The following is a 27346-nucleotide window of genomic DNA, read 5'->3' as shown; positions in this document are numbered from 1 at the left end:
AGCCCACGGTTATCTTAATTAAAGATCAACCTAATCTACACAATCCTCTATTTACTGCTGTCCATGTGCTTGTTCAGCAGTTGCTTAAATATTCCTCGTGTCTGGCTCTACTACCACTGTTGGCAGTGCATTCCACGCAGCCAACACTCTGCTTAAAGAACTTATCTCTGACATCTCCCCTATACCTTCCTCCACTCACCTTTTAAAATTTTGATCCCTCATAACAGCAATTTCTGACCTGGGGAAAAGTCTCCAGCTATCAAATCTATCTATGCCTCTCCCCTAATCTTGTACACTTCTATCAAGTCACCTCTCTTCCTTCTCTCCAGTGTGAAAAGCCCTAGCTCACTCAATCTCTCTTCGTAAGACACGCCCTCCAATCCAGGCAGCATCCTGGTCAATCTTTTCTACACCCCCTCTAAAACATCTACTTCCTTCCCATAATGAGGTGACCAGAACTGAATACAATATTCCACAAGTACTCTAACCAGGGTTGTATAGAGACGCAGAAAAACCTCACGGCTCTTAAACTCACTCTGCCCCCCCACCCCTCCAATTTAATGAAAGCCAAAACACCTTACGATGCCTTAACAACCCTGGTGGAAATTTTGAAGGATCTATGTACATGGACCCCAATATCCTGCTGTTCCTCCACACTGCCAAGAATCCTGTCTTTAACCCTGTATTCGCATTCAAATGTGACCTTCCAAAATGAATCACTTCGCATTTGTCCAGGTTGAACACCATCTGCCACTGCTCAGTTCAGCTCTGCATCCTGTCAATGTCTTGTGGTAGCCTACAACAGCTCTCAACACTAACTACAACACCACTGATTTTGTGTCATCGGCAAACTTACTAACTCATCCTTCCACTTCTTCCATGTCACTTATAAAAACTACAAAGAGCAGAGGCCCAAGGACAGATTCCTGTGGGACACCACTGGTCACTGACCTTAGGCGGAATACTTTCCAACCACTACCACTCGCTGTGTTTTTAATCAGCCAATTCTGTATCCATACAGCCAAATTTCCCTGTATCTCATACCTTCTAACTTTCTGAATGAGCCTACGGTGAGGAATCTTATCAAATGCCTTACAGGAGTCATAGAGATGTACAGCATGGAAACAAACCCTTCGGTCCAACCCGTCTATGCCGACCAGATATTCCAATCCTATCTAGTCCCACCTGCCAGCACCCGGCCCGTATCCCTCCAAACCCTTCCTATTCATATACCCATCCAGATGCCTCTTAAATGTTACAATTGTACTAACCTCTCTCACATCCTCTGACAGCTCATCCCATACATGTACTACCCTCTGCGTGAAAAAGTTGCCCCTTGGGTCTCTTTTATATCTTTCCCCTCTCACCCTAAACCTGTGCCCTCTAGTTCTGGACTCCAAGACCCCAGGGAAAATACTTTGCCTATTTATCCTATCCATGCCCCTCATAATTTTGTAAACCTCTATAAGGTCATCCCTCAGCCTCCGACGCTCCAGGGAAAACAGCCCCAGCCTGTAAATCTATATATTTTATATATCAACCTTCATCAACTTGTCTCATCATATCCTCAAAGCACTCATAAGGCTTGTGAGGCATGACCTGCTCCTCATAAAGCCATGCTGACTATCTTTAATCAAACTGTTTCTCCAAGTAGTCATAAATACCATCTCTCAGAATTCTTTCCAGTACCTTGCTTACCACAGACCAAAAACTGACTGGTCTGTAATTCCCAGAGATTTCACTATTTCCTTTCTTGAACAGAGGAACAACATTCGCCTCCCTCCAATCATCTAGTACTACTCCAATGGAGTGTGAGGATGCAAAAATCATCGCCAGAAGTGCAGCAATCTCATTTCTCGCTTCCTGTAGTAACCTTGGATATATCTGGTCTAGCTCTGGAAAACTTGTACATCTTGGTGCTTCCCAGAATTTCCAGCACATCCACTGAGATTAATATTAATTTGTTCAAGCCTGTTAACCTGGTTCAGTTTTTCACTATCAATATAGTCTCTTTCTAATGAACACTGAAGCAAATAACTCATTTAGATTAGATTAGATTACTTAGTGTTGAAACAGGCCCTTCAGCCCAACAAGTCCACACTGACCTGCCAAAGCGCAACCCACCCAGACCCATTCCCTTACGCTTACCCCTTCACCTAACACTACAGGCAATTTAGCATGGCCAATTCACCTAACCTACACATTTTTGGACTGTGGGAGGAAACCGGAGCAAACCCACGCAGACACGGGGACAATGTGCAAACTCCATACAGTCAGTCGCCTGAGGTGGGAATTGAACCTAGATCTCTGGCGCTGTTAGGCAGCAGTGCTAACCACTGTGCCACTGTGCTGCCCCTAAGCAACATACACGAGCATCCCGGGGTGGGTTCGAACCACCAACCTTTCGGTTAACAGCTGAACACGCTAACCAGTTGCGCCAAAGTTATCTCCTACCTCTTAAGACTCCAGGCACAAGTTCCCTCCACTATCACCGATCAGCCCTACCCCTTCATCATTCTGCTATTCCTCATGTAAGTGTAGAACACTTTTGGGTTTTCCCTAATCCTTCCCAATCGAGGCTTTTTTGTGTCCCCTCCTAGCTTTCCTCAGTCCATTTGAGTTCTTTCCTAGCTACCCTGTAATCCTCTAAAGCTGTGCCAGATCCTTGCTTCCTCAATCTTAAGTAAGCTTCCTTCTTCCTCTTGATGAGAGGTCTTTTTCTCTTGTCATCAAAGGCTCCATCACCTTACCATTCCTTGCCTGTCTCAGTGAGACAAAGTTATCGAACACTTGCAACAAGTGCTCCTTGAACATTTCTGTTGTGCATTTCCGTAGAACAATTGTTCCCAATTTATACTCCACAACTCCTGTCTAATAGCAGTATAATTTTCCCTCCCTTAATTAAATTCCTTCCCATACTGTCTGTTCCTATCCCTCTCCAAGGCTATGGTAAAGGTGAGGCAGTTGTGGTCACTGTCACCGAAATGTTGTCTCACCAAGTGATCTGACACCTGGTCTGGCTTGTTGCCGAGCACCAAAACCAATATGGCCCATCTATATATTGAGTTATGAATCCTTCCTGGATACACCTGATAAAATTGGCTCCATCCAGACCATCTGCATTAAGGAGATTCCAATCAATATCGGGGCAGTTGAAGTCACCCGTAACAACAACTCTGTCACATCTGCACCGTTGCAAGATCTGCTGTCTAATCTGTTCTTCAATCACTCTTCTGCTATTTTGGGGGGGGGGGGGTCTACAGAAAACACCCAATAAAGTGACTGATCCTTCCTTTTCCTGTTACAGACTTCAAACCATACTGACTCAGTAGACAAACCCTTCTCAACAATTTTTTTTTGCAGCTGTGATGCACTCTTTAATTAACAATGCTACAACCCCCTTACCCCGCTCCTTGTTCTTTTTAAAAGATCTAATCCCTGGATCATCCAGCAACCATTCCTGCCCCATCTCCGTTATGGCCACAACATCGTAGTTCCAAATTATGATCCATGTTCGAAGTTCCTCTTATTCCTGACACTCCTTGCATTGAAACAGACACACTTGAACCCATCCCTTTGCCCTATCAACTGTGCATCTTTCCTGACAGACTCTCTGCATTCTATTTATGCCCATTCAACAACTCTGGTTCCCATCCCCCTGACAAAGTAGTTTAAACCCTCCCAAAGTGCTCTGGCAAATCTCCCATCCAGGACATTGGTGCCTCTCCAGTTTAAATGCAACCCATCCTTCAGATACGTAGATCATTGGAGTATCTTCTGGGGAAGGTGGGACATGTGTGTGAAATCCTCCCTCCTGCGCCAGCCTTGTAGCCATTTGTTTAACTGCACTCTCTCCCTGTTCCTCACCTCACTTTCACGTGGCACTGTTAGTAATCCTGAGATTACTACTCAGTTCATCCTGCTTTTTAGCTTCCAATCTAACTCTGAGATCATTTTTTAGGTCCTCATCCCTTTTCCTAGTTATGCCATTGGCTAATGTGCACCACGACTTCTGGCTGCTCATTCTCTCCCTCAATCAGAGACATCTGAACCTTGGCACCCAGGAGGCAACATACTTTCTGGGAGTCCCATTCACGACCACAGAATTTCCTTTCCATTCCTTAACTATTGAGTCTCCTACCACTAATGCTTTTCTGTTCTACTGCCTTCCGTTTTGAGCCACAGAGCCAGACTCAATGCCAGAGGCCTGACCACTATGGCTTTTCCTGGTAAGTTCCCCCACCACCCCCAACAGTATCCAAAACGGTATACTTATTATTGAGGGGAACAGCCACATGGGAAACCCTGTATTGTCTGCCTATTCTCTTTCCGTCCCCTAACTGTAACCAATCTACCCTTTTCCTGTACCCGAGGTGAGATTGCTTCCTTGTAACTCCGCCTGCCGAATGATCCGAAGTTCATCCAATTCAGGCTCCAGATCCTTAATGCGGTTTCCGAGGAGCTGGAGTTGGGTGCACTTCCTACATATGAAATCAGTGGGGACACTAGTGATGACCCTTACCTCCAACATCCTACAGGAGGAGCATGCAACTGCCCTAACATCCATTCTCACTGTTTTGAATTCCCAAAGAGACTATTGAAAGACTGGTAAAATCAGTGATTCGGCACACAAAACCCTTTGTTTTTGGTTAGAAGAGGAGGAGAATGGGTGGGACACACTACCTAAGTAGTGCTTCAGGTAAAGCAACCACTTACTCAGCAATCCTATGTCCGCTCCCACTCAGCGTGCGGTCCACCTATGCACGAGATAAGTTATTAAAGGATTGATTTACCTTCCCAACAGCCCCTGGTCCTCCCTCCCACCGCTCTTGCTGCTGCTGCAAAAGTTGGTTCCATTGTTTGTGATCTGCAATTCATTTCAAATTTTTTTTAAATAGTTCTCTTCTCAGATGCTAAGGTTTTGTTTTTAAGCTTAAATTTCTTTCCTAATTGTATATCCTCCAATACAGGAACTGCTATGGTTATGGAGTCATACAGCATGGAAACCGTCTGACCTTCGCTCCGATCAGTCAGTGCCACCCACAATCCCAAATTAAACTAGTCCCATGCCTGTGCTTGGCCCATATCCCTCCAGACATTTCCTATTCATGTACTTATCCAAATATCTTTTAAACGTTGTGACTGTACACACATTCATCTCTTCCTCTGGAAGTTCATTCCATACACACCACTCTGTTTGAAAAAAGAAATGGGTTCCATATTTATTTTTAAATCTTTCTCCCCTCACCCTAAAAATATGTCCCCTTGTTTTGAAATCCCCTATCCTAGAGAAAAGAAACCTGCCATTTACCTTATCGATACCCCTCATGATTTATGAACCGCTATAATATCACCCCTCAACCTCACACACTCCAGTGAAAAAAGTCCCAGCCCCCCCTTTAGAATTCAAACCTTCCATCTTCAGCAATATCCAGGTTAATATCTTTCCTATAACAGGGTGACCAGAACTGGACACAGGAGTCCCAAAGAGGCCTCATCAATGCCATTGATAACCTCGATACAAAGCCCCAATTCCTAGACTCAAATGAGCAATGAAGGCAAACGTGCTAAATGCTGCCTTAACCATCTTACCTACGTACTTGAACTCCTTGGTCTCTGTTCTACAACACTACCCAAAGCCCCATTTTTAATTGTACAAGTCATTTTTTGTTTAAAAGATCTTTCTATTGTACTTGTACTGGTACAATATTGTATTTCACCTGTTCTGTAACTTTCTTTACAGATTTCTCTGCAAGCAAGTTGCTTTCTTCACTGAAGTTTTCTTTGTATTTTGCAAGTTATTTCAGCTAGGAATGCACATTGCTATAGTATTTCAGCTTTTCCTTTGGCTTTGTCAGGCAGAAACTGTTTAATTATACAACATTTTTTTTTCTATTGGGTACCACTTAAAAATGTGCAACCTTTTACAATACAAAAACTAGATTGGTGGGTAATATGAAATGACATCTAAATATCTCTTATTGGGACCTTCTTAACAGTGAATAGGTAGTCAGGAAAAAATGACCACTTGGGGGCCAAAATGGAGATAAAGAAGCAAAGAGGGTTTATGAGAGAAGACTAGTAGTTAATATGAAAGGCAATCAAAAATCTTCCATAATCACAGCAATAATAAAAGCATGGTAGGACTGTTTCAATACCAAAAATGGGATTTACACATTTACATGAGAGACGGCTGCGGTGTTAAATGAGTACTTGTCATTTGTAATTGGCTACAAAACAAATACTACCAAGGCCATCATGACAGAGGAAGAAACTGTCACCAGAAGGGTTTCAAATTAATTAGAGTACTAACAGTTTATCTAATACCTAAATTAATAAGGGCCAGATGAGATGCATCCATGTACATTGATTGGAAATTGCAGTGTCACTGACCAATTATTTTTCGACCTTCCCTGGATTCAGGAGTAGTGTTGGAGAATTAAAAACATTTATTCCCTTTTCAAAACATGTTGTAACAATTTTCCCAGCAATATACAGATAAGTCAGTTTATCTTTGCTGGGAAAATTCCAGAAACAGTATTTAGGTAATTATTATTATTCCCATGAATTGTTTTGGAAGGTACAGTGAGGATTTGCAAAAGCAAAAGTCATGTCTAACTTGCTGGAGTTTTTTGAAGAGGATTGATGAATGAAAGGCTGTTGATGTGGTGTACACTGACTTCCAAAAGGCATTTGATACAGTGTTCGAAAACACACTTATGACAAGTTGCGGTTCATGGAACGAGAAGAATAGGAGCTACATGAATACTTTATTGGTTTAGGGATAGAAAACAGTAATGGCTAATCAGTATTTTTAAGGCTGGAGGTAAGTTTGTTCTGGAGTTTCCTAGGGGTTAGTATTGAGACCTTGCTTTATCTGATACATGAATCTGATATATTGGCACATGGGACAATTTCAGAGTTGGCTCTTGGCACAAAACTTGGGCGAATGATAAACTGTGAAGATGGCTGTGTAGAATCTCAGTGAGTGGGTGGATAGATGGCAGAACAGGTTCAATGTAGAGGTGATGCTTTTTAGTACAAAGAACATGGAGAGACAATACAAAATAAAATGTACAATACTAATAAGTGTGCAGGAGCACACCTGGAAATAAATGCATATAAACCATCAAAAGTGGCAGAACAGTATAGAGAGCTGTTTAAAAAAGCATATACACTAAATCCTCTGTTAGTTTATGACTACTCATATCAAAAAGTGTAAAGTAACAAAATTCAATACCACAGACAAAATGGTATATCTGCAAATTTTAACCTGAATTTTTGTTGGGCTTGAAACTTGCAAATTTCACCATTCACAGGAGTTTTCAGAAGTGTTACCCTCGTGCATACACAGGAGTGACTATAGTATCCTGGACTTTATTAATAGGGGCATGGAGAAGGCTATGATGAACTTGGATAAGACACTGGTTCAACCTCAGCTGCAGAATTGCATAGAGGTTTGAATGGTAATGATAGGAAGAATGTTAATGCATTGGAGAGTGTGAAGAAGAGGTTTTGAAAGTGACTGTAGAGAAAGTTCAGTTATGTGGCAAGATTGGAGAAATTGAGACTGTTTCCTTGGAGAGAAAGCAAGTGGGAGATTTGATGAAGATTTTCAGAGTGGATAGGGAGAAACTGCTTCTGCTCCTAAATAGATCTAGAATCAGAGGGGAGACAGTTTTATCTTGCAAAAGAATCAAACGGTCCAAAGATGTGCAGGTTGGGTGGATCACTTTTGGGAAATGCAGCGTTACAGGGATAGGAGGGTTTGGTCTGATGGGATGCTCTTTGGAGGATCAGTGTTGACTTGATGGGCTAAATGGTCTGCTTTCACACTATACAGGTATGGAATTTAGTTCTTCTGATCCAGAATTTGGCAGCCACCAAAACAGAGTTGAATATAATTGTATGTCACATATTATGATTCCAAGTGAGCAGCACTCTCATTTTAGACTCAATTGTTCATCAAATGCTGCTGTCAAACATGCTTTTCTAATTCTGCGATAACGTAACAGACCATGTTTTAGGTTGCATTACTATCCATGACTCTGGTGTTCCATGGTTCTGATAGCTGCTTCAGTACTACTTCATTCTTGTCATTAAATGTGCAGTATAAAGTACTTTCATAAGCAAAACTAATACTGATGTACTTCCTTTGTTTTGGATAATTATGGTTACCCAAGTGATGATATTTGAATTTACTTTCAATCAAGGAACCCAATACTACAACTGCTGCCTCTCGTAGGAACCCATTTGGTCTGATTGTGGCACTTTCTGATCAAGGAATTGCTAGAGGAGAACTCTTCTGGGATGATGGTGATAGTCTGCTGAGTTATGAAAATGGTGATTATACAGAAATTATTTTCCTGGCAAAAAATGTAAGTGTGGCTGATTTTTAAATACTCAGAATATTGATTGTATAGAATCCTGCCTTTAAAACACATCTGCACTCTAGCTATGACAACAAAATGTGATAGTCTGACTTTCTGATAATTTGTCAGAGTCAAAGAATTTCTGATTCTTTCTTTACACGTGAAACTCTAAATGCATAATGAAGGTAGTTAGAATATTAACAATAGCAAAATAACCTACATGATTTGCAATTAAGTTCCTCAACCGATGAGTAATTCTTTAGGAAATCCTAAATAGGAAACTAGGTTTAAATAAATACAAAACAACAAAAGCTACATTATACATTTTCTTGATCCTAACTTGTAATTAAACAGAATTCAGCAAATTTCCTTTTTGATCAATATATTTAAACTAATTTGGTGGGATTTTTTAATGAAGGTTACAAAAGTAAACTTCAGATAAAGATTCAAAATTGTCCAAAATCGATGTTTTTGTTTACATACTTCTAGATTGTAATACACTCTATTTATACACTGTGTGAGATTGAAGTATACTGACCTTTGTGTGGTAGTTTATTAATTGTTGTTTTCTTTCCACGCCTTCTTTCATTTCCACACACACTTAGAATGTGCTGTTCAGTGAAATAATCCATTTGAATAGCCAGATAGACGGCCTTAAATTGGATAGTGTCATGGTATTTGGAGTTCCGTCAGCCCCACAGAAAGTTTCTGTTAATGGATTCTGGATGTCTGACTTCTCTTACAGAACAGACACAAAGGTAAGGGCTTAGGCTTTGTTTAGATTGCATTGTAAGACAGTTGATAGACAAGTCATAATTTCAAAGTTGATTGTTTTAACTGAAGGAAGTTTTTCAAGTTCATCATGTAAAGTATTTAATATATTCAAGCAAATATAGATAAATGTATTTGATAGTTATGTGCATTTCCTATATTTGATTTTCCTTTTTCTTTTTCAGGTATTAAATTTGCAGAATCTGTCTATTCTATTAAAAGAACAGTTCACAATTGCTTGGGTCTGAAGTGAAACAGAACCTGCACCTATCAAGAAACTTACCACAACAGAACAGACAATAATCATAAACCAATGATACGACTGACGATCATTAAAAAGAATATTTATGGATTGTGTTTCATAGTTGGACAAAATTACTGCACGTCATTTGAAATCGAATTAAGGAAACAAAGATTTATTGTGCTTGGACATGGTACCAATTGCAACTTGTAACTTAATATGGGAGGGGGGTTCAAATGGGAGAAAGGAATCTATAGTTGAGCTATCTCCCCCTTTGCGGCATTCATGGCATTAAACAAAGCTTCAAAGGAAATTGAAGAACATTGTACTCTGTCACAGAGGAGCTCGGAAGCATTGTTGTAGTTTTTGGGACCCCTCTGTTAACATTCTCTGTTTATGGTACAAATTTTATTCCTTACAGAATTCATAGTCGCAGAAAGGGAGTCCATGGTGGATTGCGGGTAACCAGGAACTGAAGAATAAAGTTATCTTTCTTAGTCCTCAAAATGTCATTTGAACTAATCAGTATTTTAAATTGAAACAGCACTGTGTTTTCCAAATTGTCCTTTATGTGGAAATTGCAATTTTTTAATAGATAAGCAGAAGCACTCACCTAGCTTCATAAGAGTTGGTTAATGCAAGAGACTTGTTTAATTGAGAGATGGTGAGATTGCAACAATTAAAAATTATGCATTTTATGCAACTGCATTGAAACAGTCTTGTTTTTTTTTTAAACTATGTAAGTGTTCCAAGATGGCTGAAAGGTTGTGGTCTATTTTTAATAAAAAATGCTTCTGTAGAATTGACCTTTCTTGACTGCTGCTCCTTCATCAGATAGCTGTGGAGCAGGATCATAAGACACAATTTATTGCAAAATTCTGCAGAATTGTGGGACACTGTGTGTTTCCTTTAGTACAAATTCTGTGAAATGCAACTGAAAAGTAACGCTATTTGATTTCCATCTGATCAGCCTGCCATGGCATCTCAACCAGTTTGAATGGTTATACGGTGCTGTTAAAGCTATTAGTACAGCTGTCATAGGCACTCTTAAATTCCTACATCAACTTTACAACGGTTTGTCAAAGGCAAAAAAAATCATAAAAAAAATTCATTATCAGCGGAATTTCATTGTCTTCAGCATGGGAAAATTCCAGGCAGCCCTTATTCTTTCTTTTGGAGTTACTTCGCCTTTTCCTACTGCAGTCTAAATAGGCCCCTTTGCAAATAATTCTAAGGGTACAGTGATTGAAGATTCACCTTTTTTGCTTTCATGGGGCTGGCTGCTCAGCCATTGTACTCCTTTTCCATATTATCCTCTTCCTTCATCCATCATTCATCCCTTTCAGCATCAGTTTGCAGATAGCTGCACAAAGTTTGTGAGAAGATTTGTAGCTCGGGTGCTCGTTGTTGTGGTTCTGTTCGCCGAGCCGGGAATTTGTGTTGCAGACGTTTTGTCCCCTTTCTAGGTTGACATCGTCAGTGCTTGGGAGCCTCCTGTAAAGCTGCAGGGTGTCACCTAGACAGGGGACGAAACGTCTGCAACACAAATTCCCAGCTCGGCGAACAGAACCACAACAGATAGCTGCACCTTTGATAATTTCACTCCAATTACACATCTTCAGTGCGCATAATAACGATTGCTCCCACTTTCCAACAGGTCAATCTCTTCTGCGCTCCGAGAGAATTCAATGCCTATTATTGTGTAAAGTATTTTTGGGATAGTTTTTGATTAGTATCTGAATGTAAAACTGGTATTGCAGATTAGTCATCTGTCATTATGGACAGCACATTTATATATCCCAGCGTTTTTTTTCCAAATTAAAACCTCATGCAGTTTATTTTTCGAATAAAGTAGTCGTTTTGATGGGTCTAGAGATGTTTAAATGAAGATATTAATTAATGGTCCTGAAGTTTCCAATTTCGTCAGCAGTGAAGTACCAGTAATATAAATATATATTATAAAAATGTGAACATTGAAGTATTAAGAATAGATGAGGGAAGTGATGAAGTTACCTCTCTCCGTCCGCCATGTTCTCTGTTGCTCAGAGACGATTACAACAACCCGGCCGCTGTCCCAGGGCGCTGTCGGACTGTACCATGCTTTGGGAGAGGGGGTGTGTGTGTGGAGGTTGTGTTGTCAATGGTGAGAAGGCAAGGAGCAGACACCCCTCCCCGTGACCGTGTGGATGTGGACCGGCCCAGTGGGTGAAGCCGGAGCTGTCATGTGACTCGGCTCCCCGGCGGTTTGCTCATTTCTGGTTCTCGGATCAGGAGGGTCACTGAGGGAGAGACACTCGGTGAACCGTGAGCTGCTTCTGGTTGTTACTTACAATGTGGGAGAAGACTGGAGTGTGACTGAATCCAACTCCTCGGCTCGGTGTTTCCAGCCTTTTCCACTTTCTATCGCGGCCTCAAATACCCGATGAAGGAGCAGCGCTTTGAAAGTTTGTGGTTTCCCGTAAACCTGTTGGTGTAACCTGGGGTCAAATACAGTGGTACCGGGACTGCAGAGCACAACAGGAGGAAGTCTGTCAGGCCATCCAGCCTGTTTCACAATTCGGCACACCTCACACAGCCTTTCGCTACTATTTTTAATCCTATTTACCAACAACTACCTCAACATTTAGTGTTAGAGTAAGCATTTTAATTTGTTGTTTCACGTTGTTAGATTTTAATTTCAATGACATTTACAGTACTGGAACTGTCAGCGTTAAAAGTTGCATTCCAGTATCATTAGCAGAAGTTTGTCGTTGACATTCTGTATAAACGGAGGCAGTGGCATTGGGCAACGTACTTGCTGACTTTGCAATTCTTTTCAGTATATGTCTTTTAAAGTTGATTTTGTAACGTCGTGCTGGGGCATTGCTGGTGATAGATCACCAAATGGGCATTTTATTGTGCGTGAGCCTTGCGTAGACTTTAAGAATGTTATTTGACTTGATTTTGGAATAGAAAGTTCCAGTAGGCTGCACTGCCTAGAGCAAACACAATGTAAGGATAATATAGATAAATACAAATGTATTAAAACAATATTTCAAACTAATGCTACTTAAGTCTAAGTTTTTGTTTCCTTCGTCAGAATGGCGTAGCCTAATTTTCAATATGACTGATAGGTGGCTAATGCAATAGTTTTATGGATTGCAAGATACCACACAAACACAAAATTGGTAAACAATGGATTAAGTTTTTCCCTTATGGTGTTTATTGGCAAATAAACATTGATAACACTAGGGAATCTACTTCATTAGCAGTATGTCATCTTTAACATGGTATTTAAGCAAGCAGAGGTTACCTCTAATTTAGAATCTAAACAAAATATATCATGTAAAACAATTAGCATTCCTTCAATTTTTCACTGAAGTGTCAACCTGCATTATATGCTCAAGTCAGGGCTAAACTGAAGCCAGATCTTTTAATCCAGAAGTGAGTATGCAACAAAGCTGACGTTAATGAAACTGATTTGGGAAGTGGTGATTAGATGTCCAAAGTAAACCAATGTTCTTCCTGACCACTCCGCCCCCACCCCACTCCGGCCTATCACCCTCACCTTGACCTCCTTCCACCTATCACATCTCCATCGCCCCTCCCCCAAGTCCCTCCTCCCTACCTTTTATCTTAGTCTGCTTGGCACACTCTCCTCATTCCTGATGAAGGGCTTATGCCTGAAACGTCGAATTTCCTATTCCTTGGATGCTGCCTAACCTGCTGTGCTTTAACCAGCAACACATTTTCAACTGTGATCTCCAGCATCTGCAGACCTCATTTTTTACCCTGTCCAAAGTAAAGTTGAGTTGTGGATTCCAGAAACTTTAATGCAAAGTCAGCGATCTGTTCAAAATGATGTAGTATATAGTTAGTTATCTGAAGGATGTTGACCACACTTGTCTGAAATCCACATCGCAGAAGGAGGCCATTTGGCTAATCTGTGAACTCTAGCCCTTGCTTATTTCACTTTTTTAGGCTACCCCATTTCTGTTTCTCTTCATGTAGATAATAAGTTTACTCTTAATCCATTTTGGGTGATAGTGAGTTATGCATTCTACTGTTTTTGGTATTTTTCTGAATTTTATTTGATTAGTGGTTATCTTCTATTTATGTCCTATTATTTTGGATAGGCCCACAAGTAATAGTGATTTTTCACATCCTTAAATTTGAAGATTCTCCAGGGAAACAAGCTGCAGCTTGCATATTTCCTGATCACTGCATCATCTTAACTTTGGTAATATCCTTGGAAATCTTTAGTACAAACTCTCCTGTACTTTAATAATCATTTTAGTACTCGGGACCACTATGTTCAGGTCTGTTCCCCAAAGTGTAATTTCACTTAAGTTCTATATAAAGTTAACAATACTCCATAAGTTTCATATTTTATTTTCCTAGAAGTGATTTCTAGAAATTTGGGTTTAATAACTTGCATTGCTCTTTGTTTCTGCACTCCTAGACATCTTTTCCCTCTACTTAATTTACTTTTAGATTTGAGCTCCCAAAGAAATCATGACCTACCAAAGTCATCAACTTCATTCTGTGAACATTCCATTCCATTGTGAAGTATCTTGTTTATCAACATTAAGTTGTAGTATGAGATTATTGTTCCCTGTTTTGAACACTAACTTTTTATTTTAAACGTTTCTACTCTGTCCTTTAGGTGGACAAAGTGAACCACAACGTCAAGATCAACTGCCTTGTCATCATGTTCCCACAACATTACAAAGCAGAAAAATGTGCTCTTGCTTCAGGAAATGAAGGAAAGGTGCTAGCAGGATTTCCGACTGTGACAAAGCCAAGAATGCCTGCAACTCATGTTGTTAAAAATGGAGCAATCCTTCTTAGTGTCATTTTAGTTGTTGTAATTACATACCATAGTTATTTTACTCTGGAGTCTCAAGTGATTCCTAGGCATGTTAAAATGAGGATGTCTAAACTAGATTTATTGTGGCAATACCCACATGATAAAAACAGAACAGACACTTCAGAAATACTGAACCAGCTGCCATTCAATTACAGTCATCACAGTGACTCCCAGTGTGATATTGATCCGAATAGTAGGTTTGATTGTGCTTTCAATGAAGCGATTGACGTGATGAAATGTCAGAGGCGTGGCTGCTGTTGGAATTCAGCAGCCAAAGCTGGTTCTCCACCCTGTTTCTTACCATCAAACTATCCTTCTTACCACATGGATTACCTTTCCCCAACAAGTACTGGCTACACAGCCTCACTGAGCCGCAGTGAGATGACACTGTTCCCAAATGACATAATGACACTTCAGTTGAATGTAATATATGAGACATCTGGCAGACTTCATTTTACTGTAAGTAATGGTAATTGAAAAGCTAATTTTGGGATCATAAAGGAAGCTCCAAACAGTCAGTGTGATAAGTGCTGATACAGTCATTAATAATCTCTAAATTCTCAATTAAATTGGAAGTACTGTTGAACATATTTAACCTTCACAGCTCAAGTCTAGTAAAGGAACACAAATAAAATGGGTTTAAATTTTGTTTGAACTCAGAACAAATTTCAGCGTTTCTCTTTATTGGGTGTCATCCCCAATTATAAGAGCTTTTAAATTTGTGAATCACCCATGTTTCTGGTAGTAACTTTTCATGCTGTACTTGAAGAGCCTAAGCTTAAAATTGACCAGGTGTCATACACTCAAAAGGAGCACATTTTATCAGTGACTGTTTGTTTCTTAAACATTGTAAACTTATTGCTTATTTTGGATCTGTATTTGCCCTTTTACAAACATGTTATTCATCAAAGGAAGAATGTGAGTTAATGGATAAATCTTTTTCTCAGTGGGTGATAAATGGGATCCAAGTCAATGTGTTTGTTGATAGAGTTCCGGTTGGAATGCCATGCTTCTAAGAATTCTCGTGAGTGTCTCTACACTACATTGGACAAACAGGCAGAAAACTAGCCACAAAACAACATGACCAACTCTCACTAGTATCCTTACATACTTGTGAGGAAGGACACCACTTCAACTGGGTCAACAAATCCATCCTAGGACAAGCCAAACAGAGACACGCACGAGAATTCCTAGAAAAAAAATAGGAAATGATGTCATCACAGGAAATGACATTACCAACTCAAGGAAACCCAAACAAGAAATAGAAAGTGGGTTACATCACCAATGCTTCATACAGAGGCTCACTGAAGACATTACCTAGTATGGTGGTGAAACATCTGAAACCGAACCTTCTAACTTAACAAGCAAACCTATATCCAGAACCTCGAGCTATAGGGAGAGATTGAAGAGGCTGGGCTGTTTTCCCTGGAGCGTTGGAGACTGAGGTGTGACCTTATAGAGGTTTATAAAATCATGAGGAGCATGGATAGGATAAATAGACAAAGTCTCTTCCTTGTGGGAGTCCAGAACTAGAGGGCATAGGTTTAGGATGAGAGGGGAAAGATATAAAAGAGACCTAAGGGGTAACCTTTTCACTCAGAGGGTGGTGTGTGTATGGAATGAGCTGCCAGAGGAAGTGGTGGTGGCTAGTACAATTGCAACATTTAAAAGGCATCTGGATGCGTATATGAATAGGAAGGGTTTAGAAGGATATGGGACAGGTGCTGGCAGGTGGGACTAGATTGGGTTGGGATATCTGGTCGGCATGGATGAATTGGACTAGTCTCGGGCGCTGTGAGACAGCAGTGCTAACCACTTTGCCACCGTGCCACCCACAATTGTATGCTTTTTTAATTATAAATGTAAGCTGTTCCTTGTAAATTATTGGATGTCTCCTAATCATTAGAGTTGGAATAGAAAGCTTACAGTACTTTTAAATTTTGACATTAATAATAAATCTGATCCATCAGCTATCATATTTTCCAAGACTGACTGAATTGTAAAATTTTACATTATTGGTTAAAACAGCCTGATCTATTGGTAACAAAGAAACACAAGGTCAGTAATAACATCAGTTATGCTTAAAGTAAAATACATTTGGAAGGTAAGTTTCTCTCTTAAGTAAACCGTATGTTTTTGGCCTGCAGCTTAAGGATCCAAGACGTAAACAGTACGAGGTTCCTATTGATGTTCCTAACGTCACTGAGAAAGCTCCAACTCAACTCTATACTGTTAGATTTTCATCTAGACCTTTTGGCATCATTGTGCAGAGGAAATCAAATGGTCTAGTTCTGTAAGTGTAATTAGCATTAGTATTTATTTTTATAGAATCTTCACTTATGAAATTTAAATTTCAATCCAAAAGTTGTAGAAGGTTTGGAACTATGTGGTCCTGGCAGAACTGAAGCTTTGGGGGAGCCAGTTAATGGTAAGTATTCCGAGCATTATTGATGAGTCCTTCTATTGCTTAGTCAATTCTATGAGTAATATATTGACATTACGTGCAAGTGTTGTAACTGCATCGGAACAATTTGACTAGAAGCAGAGCTACTTTACATGCCTTTGGTATTGCAGTTAGCATTTTGTTGAGTTCCATTAACCTTAATGTCATTGGTGATTTTTTGGTAGAGTCATAGAGACGTGAAGCAGACCCTTCGGTCCAATTCATCCATGCCGACCAGATATCCCAACCCAATCTAGTCCCACCTGCCAGCACCTGTCCCATATCCTTCTAAACCCTTCCTATTCATATACGCATCCAGATGCCTTTTAAATGTTGCAATTGTACTAGCCACCACCACTTCCTCTGGCAGCTCATTCCATACACACACCACCCTCTGAGTGAAAAGGTTACCCCTTAGGTCTCTTTTATATCTTTCCCCTCTCATCCTAAACCTATGCCCTCTAGTTCTGGACTCCCACAAGGAAGAGACGTTGTCTATTTATCCTATCCATGCTCCTCATGATTTTATAAACGTCTATAAGGTCACACCTCAGTCTCCAACGCTCCAGGGAAAACAGCCCAGCCTCTTCAACCTCTCCCTATAGCTCAACTCCCCCAACCGTGGCAACATCCTTGTAAATCTTTCCTGAACCCTTTTAAGTTTCACAACATCTTTGTAATGGGAAGGAGACCAGAATTGCACACAATATTCCAACAATGGCCAAAACCAATGTTCTGTACAGTGGCAACATGACCTCCCAACTCCTGTACTCAATATTCTGACCAATAAAGGAAAGCATATCAAGTGCCTTCTTCACTATCTATCTTCCTGCAACTCTATTTTCAAGGAACTATGAATCTGCACTCCAAGGTCTCTTTGTTCAGCAACACTCCCAAGGACCTTACCATTAAGTGTGCAAGTCCTACTAAGATTTGCTTTCCCAAAATGCAGCACCTCACATTTATCTAGATTAAACTCCATCTGCCACTTCTCAGCCCATTGGCCCATCTGATCAAGATCCTATTGTAATCTAAGGTGACCTTCTTCACTGTCCACTACGCCTCCAATTTTGGTGTCATCAGCAAACTTACTAACTCTACCTCTTATGCTCACATTCAAATCATTTATGTAGATGATGAAAAGTAGTGGACCCAGCACTGATCCTTGTGGCATACCACTGGTCACAGGCGTCCAGTCTGAAAGACAACCCTCCACCACACCCTCTGTCTTCTACCTTTGAGCCAATTCTGTATCCAAGTGGCTAGTTCTCCCTGTATTCCATGAGATCTAACCTTTCTAACCAGTCTCCCATGGGGAACCTTGTTGAACATCTTATTGAAGTCCATATAGATCATATCTACTGCTAATCTAAATACATGTATGTCCTATCCTTCAGGGTTCCCTCCAACAACTTGCCCACCACCGACGTCAGACTCACTGGTCTATAGTTCCCTGGCTTGTCCTTACCACCTTTCTTAAACAGTGGCACCACGTTAGCCAAACTCCAGTCTTTTGGCACCTCACCTGTGACTATTGATGATCCAAACATCTCAGTAAGAGGCCCTGCAATCACTTCCCTAGCTTCCCACAGAGCTCTGGGGTACACCTGATCAGGTCCAGTGGGAGAGCACTTCGGGACAGCGACAATAATTCTATTAGTTTTAAAATAGTGATGGAAAAGGTTAGCCCAGATGTAAAATTTGAAGTTCTAAATTGGAAGAAGGCCAATTTTGACAGTATTAGGCAAGTATTTTCAAAAGTTGATTGGGTGCTGATGTTAGCATGTAAAGGGATGGTTGGAAAATGGGAAGCCTATAGAAATAAGATAACAAGACTCCAGTGAAAGTATATTCCTGTTAGGGTGAAAGGAAAGGCTGGTAGGTATAGGAAATGTTGGATGATGAAAACATTGAGGGTTTGGTTAAGAAAAAGAAAGAAACATATGTCAGGTATAGGCAGGATACATCCAGTGAATCCTTGGAAGAGTATAAAGACAATAGGAATATACTTAAGAGAGAAATCAGGAGGCCAAAAAGGGGACATGAGATAACTTTGGCAAATAGAGTTAAGGAGAATCCAAAGGGTTTTTACAAATACATTAATGACAAAAGGGTAACTAGGGAGAGAATAGGGCCCCTCAAAGATCAGAACGACGGCCTTTGTGGGGAGCCGCAGAGATGAGGCAGATACGAAATGATTATTTTGCATCACTATTTACTATGGAAAAGGACATGGATGATATAGAATATCTTGAAATTAATTACAGAGGAAGAAGTCTTGAAATGCATAAAAGTGGGTAAATCCCCAGGAGCTGATCAGGTGTGCCCTAGAACTCTGTGGGAATCTAGGGAAGTGATTGCTGGGCCTCTTGCTGAGATATTTGTAGCATCAATAGTCACAGGCGAGGTGCTGAAAGACTGCAGGTTGGCTAACATGGTGCCACTGCTTTAGAAAGGTGATAAGAACAAGCCAGGGAACTATAGACCAGTGAGCCTGATGTCGGTGGTAGGCAAGTTGTTGGAGGTAATCCTGAGGACAGGATGTGCATGTATTTGGAAAGGCAAGGACCGATTAGGGGTAGTCAACATGGCTTTGTGCGTGGGAAATCATGTTTCACAAACTTGATTGAGTTTTTTGAAGAAGTATCAAAGAGGATTGATGAGGGCAGAGTGGTAGTTATAATCCATATGGACTTCACTAAGGCATTTGACATGGTTCCCCATGGGAGTCTGATTAGCAAGGTTAGATCTCATGGAATACAGGGACAACTGTGGCGGCACGGTGGCACAGTGGTTAGCACTGCTGCCTCACAGCGCTAGGGACCTGGGTTCAATTCCCACCTCAGGCGACTGACTGTGTGGAGTTTGCACGTTCTCCCCGTGTCTGCGTGGGTTTCCTCCGGGTGCTCCGGTTTCCTCCCACAGTCTAAAGATGTGCGGGTCAGGTGAATTGGCCCTGCTAAATTGCCCGTAGTGTTAGGTAAGGGGTATATGTAGGGGTATGGGTGGGTTGCGCTTCGGCGGGTCGGTGTGGACTTGCTGGGCCGAAGGGCCTGTTTCCACACTGTAAGTAATCTAATCTAATCTAATCTAACTAGTCATTTAGGTACAGAACTGGCTCAAAGGTAGAAGACAAAGGGTGGTGATGGAGGGTTGTCTTTCAGACTGGACACCTGTGACCAGTGATGTGCCACAAGGATCAGTGCTGGGTCCACAACTTTTTGTCATTTATATAAATGATTTGGATGTGAGCATCAGAGGTGTAGTTAGTAAGTTTGCTGATGACGCCAAAATTGGAGGTGTAGTAAACAGCATAGAAGGTTACCTCAGATTACAATGGGATCTTGACCAGATGGACCAATGGGCTGAGAAGTGGCAGATGGAGTTTAATCTAGATAAATGTGAAGTGCTGTATTTTGGAAAAGCAAATCTTAGCAGGACTTATACACATCATGGTAAGGTTCTAGGGAGTGTTACTGAACAACGAGACTTTGGAGTGAGGGTTCATAGCTCCTTGAAAATGGATTCGCATGTAGATAGGATAGTGAAGAAGGTGTTTGGTATGCTTTCCTTTATTGGTCAGAGTATTGAGTACAGGAGTTGGGAGGCCATGTTGCGACTGTACAGGACATTGGTTAGGCCACTTTTGGAATATTGCGTCGTCTTCCTATTGGAAAGATGTTGTGAGGGTTCAGAAAAGATTTACAAGGATGTTGCCAGGGTTGGAGGATTTGAGCTATAGAGAGAAGCTGAATAGGCTGGGGTGGTTTTCCCTGGAGCGCGGACACTAAGCGGTGACTTTTATAGAGGTTTATAAAACTATGAGGGGCAAGGATAAATAAATAGACAAAGTCTTTTCCCTGGGGTGGGTGAGACCAGAACTAGACGGCATAGGCTTAGGGTGAGTGGAGAAAGATATATAAGAGACCTAAGGGGCAAGTTTTTCACGCAGAGTGTAGTATGTGTAATACCGTCAAAATTGGCCTTCCTCCAATTTAGAACTTCAACTTTTAGATCTGGGCTAAACTTTTTCCATCACTATTTTAAAGCTAATAGAATTATGGTCGCTGTCCCAAAGTGCTTCCCCACTGTACCTGATCAGGTAATATGTGTATGGAATGAGCTGCCAGAGGAAGTGGTGGAGGCTAGTACAATTGCAACATTTAAAAGGCATTTGGATGGGTATATGAATAGGAAGAGTTTGGAGGGATATGGGCCGGTTCTGGCAGGTGGGACTAGATTGGGTTGGGATATCTGGTTGGCATGGACGGGTTGGACTGAAGGGTCTGTTTCCATGCTGTGCATCTCTATCTATAATATACACATTTTTTTAAAAAGTCCTTAGAGTCCTTGTGGTGCACGTTTAACCTGAGATCATCTATCTATATTTACAACACAATCAAAAACAGAGATGTGCAAAAATGTAACACTTTAGCAGTATAAACTGAGTTATTTTCATTGTTATATATGTGCTTAATAATTGGAACACAGACACATGAAACTTCGTATAACAACATTTCTGGATAACATACTCATGAGTTGTATTTTGTTTATTTACCATTTTTCACTAATTTTATTCTGCATTTTTAACAGCCTGAACACAACAGTGGGGCCATTGTTTTATGCTGATCAGTTTCTGCAGATCTCCACCTCCCTGGCCTCAAAGTATATCTCGGGTCTGGGAGAGCACATGACAAATTTGATTCTCAATCTCAACTGGAATCGACTAACACACTGGAACAGAGATCAAGGACCTCATGTATGTTAGTTTTCTTTTCTTCCTCATTATTGAGGCTTTCAGTGTGCGCCAATCTTGCCCAAGAAGTGGGCAGCAAACCATTTCCAAGATGTCAGTCTTTGAACATAGAATTCTGTAAAGTGCTATAAGTTATAAAAAGTCCTCTCACAAAGGAGTAGACTTGAATACATTCTTGGAGTTCTTTCTTTCATTGTTTTCTCCTGGTGTTCGATATGCCACAGAAAATTACATTCTAGAGTATTTTGTATTAACAATGTGAAAAAGGCAAAGCATAGCCAGTGCTCTGCCTAGGGCTGACTCAAAGTAGTCTGTTAATGCACTTGGTCTCGCATTTTCACCGTGTAGCATTTATAATTGTTTTATACAAGTTCATCCACAAACAAAGAGGAACATTTTCACTGTAGTGAGGCATCATGTTCATTGCATTTTTGCTATTGAACAAATTAGGAAATAAGCGCTAAATGTCTAGTAGCTGTATGTGATAACTGAAGATATTTAGGTTAAGAATTTGTTTGTTCTTTATAACCTTGCAATTTTACCCTGCAATCTGTACATTTTAGGGTTTCCTGGGTATAGAACTGTTTTTAAAGTCAAAATAGCTAGGTTCTAAATTCTCAATACTTAACAGTTGGTTCCTCTGTTGTGACTTAACAAGGTAGGAACAACAAGTGTGCATGAGTCAACTAGAATATACTAAACAAGATATTTTATATGTTTGACAAAAGCTGTGAAGACAGCGTGGAAGTGTCTTTATCCTACAATGCATCTGATTCCTTAAATTTTCCCAACACAATCAATACCTTTCTTTAACTTATAATGTTTAATTAAAGTGTCATAAAAGAATTACAACACAGTAATGACAAAAGTGGGCCAATGGTGACTGAACTTTCATCTTTAACCTTAATTCTGATTTTCACATCCTTTAAGAGATGGTCCATATTACCCCCCTCAACTAACTTGATACAAGAGTCATCTTGCATCACCTCACATTTTTAACTAGTCACACACATTGAATCAAGTGTTCATCTGTTATTTCCTTTCAGTCCCAGTTTTTACATTCCATTGTGAACAAGAAACATGTACTTTGTACAGTTGCTCTGAATATACAAGTGTATTTCTTTTCTCCGTAATTAAGCTGTTATATATAATTCACACGGATACTAAAGCAATTGAGGCCAAATATTAGTATTTATTCCAAGCAAGCTATCTTCAGAAAATATAGCAGTTTGGTCAACAAATATGATTAATCAAGGCATTTAGTTGGCTAAAATTAAATTAAATATTTGTGCCTTGTTTAAAGATTGTGTCATACGAAGTAGTATTTGTGCCAGGCAATGACCATCTCCAACAAGGGAGAATCTAACAATTGCTGCTCGACATTCAATATCATTGTCATCACTGAATTCCCCCTACTGTCTAAATCATGGGAGCTCCATTGATCTGAAACTGGACAGGGCCAGCCACATTAGTACAGAAGGTACGGAGCAGATCACAGGGGCGTGACCAACACCCCCACCCCCCAGCTGCTCATGCATAATACTTGGCTGCTATCTGCAAAGCACAAGTCAGGAATGTAGCAGAATACCTCTAAGTGCAGCTCCAACAACATTTGAAGCTTGCCTCCATTCAGAACAAAGCCTACTTGATTAGCATCCCACCCCATCATCTTGAATATTCACAACCAATACACCATTGCTGCTTTGTGTACCATCTATAAGTGCAATACAGTTGCTCTGGCAGCACTTTCCATATCCCAGTCTCTACCACTTATTAAGTCAAGGGCAGCAGATACATGGGAACACCACTATCTGTAGGATCCACTCCAAACCCAACAAAATGCTGACTTGCAGTTCTTTCACTGTTGTTTCAAGATCCTGGAGCTTTTTTCAGGTGCTCTAGATATTTTCTAAATTACTTGTTCAGTGTTTTTAATTATACAACTCTGAAGCAGCTGTGACTAGAACTAGGCCTCCTGGCCAAGAAGTAGAGATATACTACCACTGTGCCGTGAGCCTCCTTCAGACACTCTGAGATTGGATTTTAAAATAAACAGTAAGCGATGCACCATCAGAAGGCAATGGGACGTAGACCAATTGAGTAGTGAATTAGATTCACTTAGAAATTCAGTAATTTAAGGTGTATTGCAATAGGTGAAGAGTGTTCAGTATGAGTTAGATTTTATCAGTGGAGTTTGTCATTTAGTTGTCATATTTACCAAGGTGAGGACCAGTCAAGTGAAGTTAAGACATGACAGCTTAACTAAGTTGTGGAATGTTAGTCCTGTAGGATGAAGGTTGAACTTGTCATAGATCTGACCTCCTTTGGACTTAATCCAATTCCATCCTGTAAAACATTGAATGAACATCCTTTCTTTGTCAGATTTTGCTGATATGGCAATTCCTTGCCGTTTTTGCAGTGCTGATCACTTTTGGTGTACCAGCCCCAATCCCAATTCTCTTCCTTTACCAACCAGGCTTGGATCAGTCTTCAGTTCTCCCATCAGTACAGCTGTTGAAACACTGATTCATACCTTGCTCACTATCAGGCTGAACTACTTCAATATTCCCTCTCCCATTTTTCTGCTCTATCTCCCATTCACACCCCAATCTATCACCCCTCAAATGTTGCCCTGCTTAAGTTCCAACTAATTAAGGAGTCTGCACATTATCCCATTCCAAGTCCTCATTATCTATTAACCTTTTAATGGTGTCCATTGACTTCATGTCTCCCCAAATTAATTATTTCAAAATATCTCTACGGACATGATACATTCTGCCTCAGCAATTTTAAGCTTACTGCTCTTGAAATAGTGGCATACCATGTATTTCTCCCATACCTTAGTCTCTGTTAGTCATAAGAGCTTTTGACCATCATGATCTTGCACTCTTGATTTCCTCTCACATTCTCCAACTTCCAACATCTCTCTCCATGTTTAAGAGCCTCCTTGAAACAGGAATTCATTTGGAATAATTATAAATTTATTGACTTTCCCTAATCTTGCGTTATTGTGCTCTGAATCTGCTTGCTAAGAGAGGAATTGTTTCAATCTTTTTTCCACCCACCCTCTTTATTATCTCCCTTTTATTCATGCTCAACATGTGAAACATGTGTTGCCTAACTGTTTGATAATTCTTGGAGCAGGAGTTCACTGTCTACACCACTACAAAAACAAAAAAGTACCATTGCTCTATGCCACAATAGAAACATACTGCTCTTTGCTTGAAGCTATTTTTAAACAATTCGTTAGGATCTCAGCTACTACATTTAATAAGCAGAAATCATTCCTTTCCAATGTTTCAGTAAGGTTTACCGCAAATCCCAATTATCAGTATCTGGAAGTGGCATGTCAAATTTCTTACTGGCATTAGCAAACAAAACTCATACTAAAGAGAATGCTGGAGTTGCCAGTGCATAATAGCTCTGGGTCCTAACTGATTCTAATCTGAAAATAAATGGTTGGAATTGTTGTGGGGAAAATTACCAGCCTCTGAGTCACAGCCGGGGTTCAATGACAGAGTTTATTGTACAAGGAAATATCAGAGGTGATACTCGCTGCTAGTACAATTTTCATCGGTAGCGCAGAGCTTTAAACACCCGGCGCCCACACAGAATACCAGCAGGAATACATGAGAATAACTATTCCATGTGCCAAATAGGGTCCCCAAGATTTACCTATCAACCAATTTAGCCAGCTGTCTGTAATTGTGGCTCCCTGTCGCAAATTATCAAGCTAGTCTCAGGTGGCTTGATGGCTTTTGTAATGTTATAGGAGGCTTCAATAACTTGGGTGATACAATTTGTCACCAATAATTGTACAAACTCCCCCTTGCTGTGTGAATTGATAATCCACCATGTGTCTACTGTGCATAGAGTCTGAGTTCAGCCAACTCTGTATTAATTGCTTCCAGAGCTTTTGAGGTATTATTGCCTAAGATAGTCAGGCCACATACAAGGTAATTTCGGTTTTTAGCGCTGACGACCCCGCTATGCCCGCTCCCTTCCCCCAAATATAGAGATCCCAAGAATCCATATCCCAATGATGATCTCATTGGGGATCTGCCAGTCAGCACAGAATTCCTGACTGATGGAGTGGGTCACTATCCTTCACCGAACCTGTCTCCCGCTGGGGCATGGTACAGTAATGGGTGCAATTGTCTCGACTGCAAATAGGTTTGGGAGGTCTGGAGTGTCTGTCGCATAAGTGCATTTAAATAGAAAAACTGCTGCTTGATAACATACATTGTCCTGTCCTTCCGTCTGTCTGTCCATCCATGTCGCCCCTGATCCCCCGGGTGCACCTCGGCCCCCCCCCCCCCCCCCCCCACAGCTGATAAGTATCAAACGGGTATGTCCATGTGGTGGAGCTGACATGGGTGCCATTGCACTGCCCACATATGAATTGTCTGTCTGCAGTCACATTCAAGCACACCTGCTCACTGCAGGTGCAGGTAAACTGTTCCCTGGTGACTGTACAGTGCCGAAAAGTGCACTGTCTCTGGATGCATGAGTCATTTTTGGGAACCAGGGCATGAACGCATCCCCATTCCTACCCTGTGAAACAGAATAGGTAATTAAATGGGTTTTAAATGAGTCTTCCCCTCCCTAGGCTGGGGTCCCGGCCCCATGGGCCATTGGTCATGCCCAGTTGCACACACCTACCCTGGAGTTCCTGTTTGTATTTCCCTATCTGCCCCTTACACGGCGCTCCCGAGGTGTCTATACTGGTCATGAGGGGTCCACACCAGGGTGGCCACAAATAGGATTCTACTGATCGCACCAGTGGATAGCAGGCAGTTTGGTCTCAATGTAAATTTAGGTGGTTTTATAGAAGTGGTTATCTTCAAATCTTGACATGCTCCTGACAGTCGTGACACTTAAACACAGTGAAATACATACAGGTATATACATTTTGCAGTTAAATAAAGTTATCAGTCAAAGTCGTTGTATTTGTCAGGAGGTGCGGTCGTGCTTCTGTGTGGTTTGTTCTGTTGTGTTTTTGGTACTGCCTCCCGGGATGACCCTTTTGTCTGCCATTTCTGTCTATACCTGGAGAATGGTCAATGACATTAGTTTGGTCACTGGAGTCTTTAAACGGTTTTAGTTGGGTCCAGTACTTCCATGTGCCTTTTCCTTTCATATCTATGCAGGCGCAGGTGTCCCCACTTATTACCATGTCATATGGCCCATTCCATTTTGTGGCAAAGCCTGGTTTGTCAGGCAGTGCTCACACGAGGACGCGGCTTCCTGCTGCTGGTTCCTCAGGGAAGATTTTGAGTTCCCCTGACTTGCCCTTTTCGTCCTGTTTGTCAATTACAGATTTCCGCATCCCTTTCAATTGGGTACTTAATTTTATCACATATTGATGAATTTTGTCATTTAGTGGATCCACATCAGTGCCACCTTTGATTATTGTCTCTGGCAGTTGCATTGCTTGCTCGGTCATTAATTCACATGGTGTTAGTCCAGTTGCTCTTAAATTCATGAGTATGGCTGGCAGCACTTCAGCCCATGTTCTGCCTGAGGTTTGCATAGCCTTAGCTATAGTATTTTTAAGCGTTCTGTCCATTCTCTCTACCATCTCTGAGCTCTGTGGGTGATTTTTGTCTAATGCCAAGAAATTGGCAGACAGTCTTCATGACCTTGCCTGTAAAATATGTCCCTTGGTTGGAGTTGATCTGGAGGGGTACCCCCCTCCCCCGCCAACTCGGGATTACCTCCTCCACTAATATTCTGGCTACAGTGGTCACAGTGCAGCCTTTGGTCAGGAATGCTTCTACCCACCGGGTGAATTGATCTATGATGACGAGGCAGTTCGTTTTCCCACGGGAAGGTGATAGTGGCTGCGTAAAATCTAACCCATGAAGGTGTTCCCAGAGTCACCTAGCTCTGTGCTGGTGTCCTGTTTTAACTT

At 41.0% G+C, this 27346-nt stretch overlaps 2 protein-coding genes across 2 annotated transcripts in view; both read left to right on the top strand.

Moving 5' to 3' along the window:
- LOC132828021 (lysosomal alpha-glucosidase-like) overlaps positions 1–10087 on the top strand; it is a 47824-nt gene extending 37737 nt beyond the window's left edge. Inside the window, exons 18-20 of the mRNA XM_060844909.1 lie at positions 8214–8378; positions 8978–9130; positions 9329–10087. Of these exons, the coding sequence (XP_060700892.1) occupies positions 8214–8378; positions 8978–9130; positions 9329–9391 (381 nt within the window). The 3' untranslated portion in view covers positions 9392–10087. The remainder of the gene's footprint in view (positions 1–8213; positions 8379–8977; positions 9131–9328) is intronic.
- Positions 10088–11596: 1509 nt separating this feature from the next.
- Positions 11597–27346, top strand: part of LOC132828020 (lysosomal alpha-glucosidase-like) — a 60321-nt gene continuing 44571 nt past the window's right edge. Inside the window, exons 1-4 of the mRNA XM_060844908.1 lie at positions 11597–12018; positions 14030–14692; positions 16381–16526; positions 21270–21435. Of these exons, the coding sequence (XP_060700891.1) occupies positions 14075–14692; positions 16381–16526; positions 21270–21435 (930 nt within the window). The 5' untranslated portion in view covers positions 11597–12018; positions 14030–14074. The remainder of the gene's footprint in view (positions 12019–14029; positions 14693–16380; positions 16527–21269; positions 21436–27346) is intronic.

This window comes from Hemiscyllium ocellatum, chromosome 25 (genome assembly GCF_020745735.1).
Source record: "Hemiscyllium ocellatum isolate sHemOce1 chromosome 25, sHemOce1.pat.X.cur, whole genome shotgun sequence".
Classification (NCBI taxonomy): domain Eukaryota; kingdom Metazoa; phylum Chordata; class Chondrichthyes; order Orectolobiformes; family Hemiscylliidae; genus Hemiscyllium; species Hemiscyllium ocellatum.
This window is presented reverse-complemented; position numbering and strand designations above follow the sequence as displayed.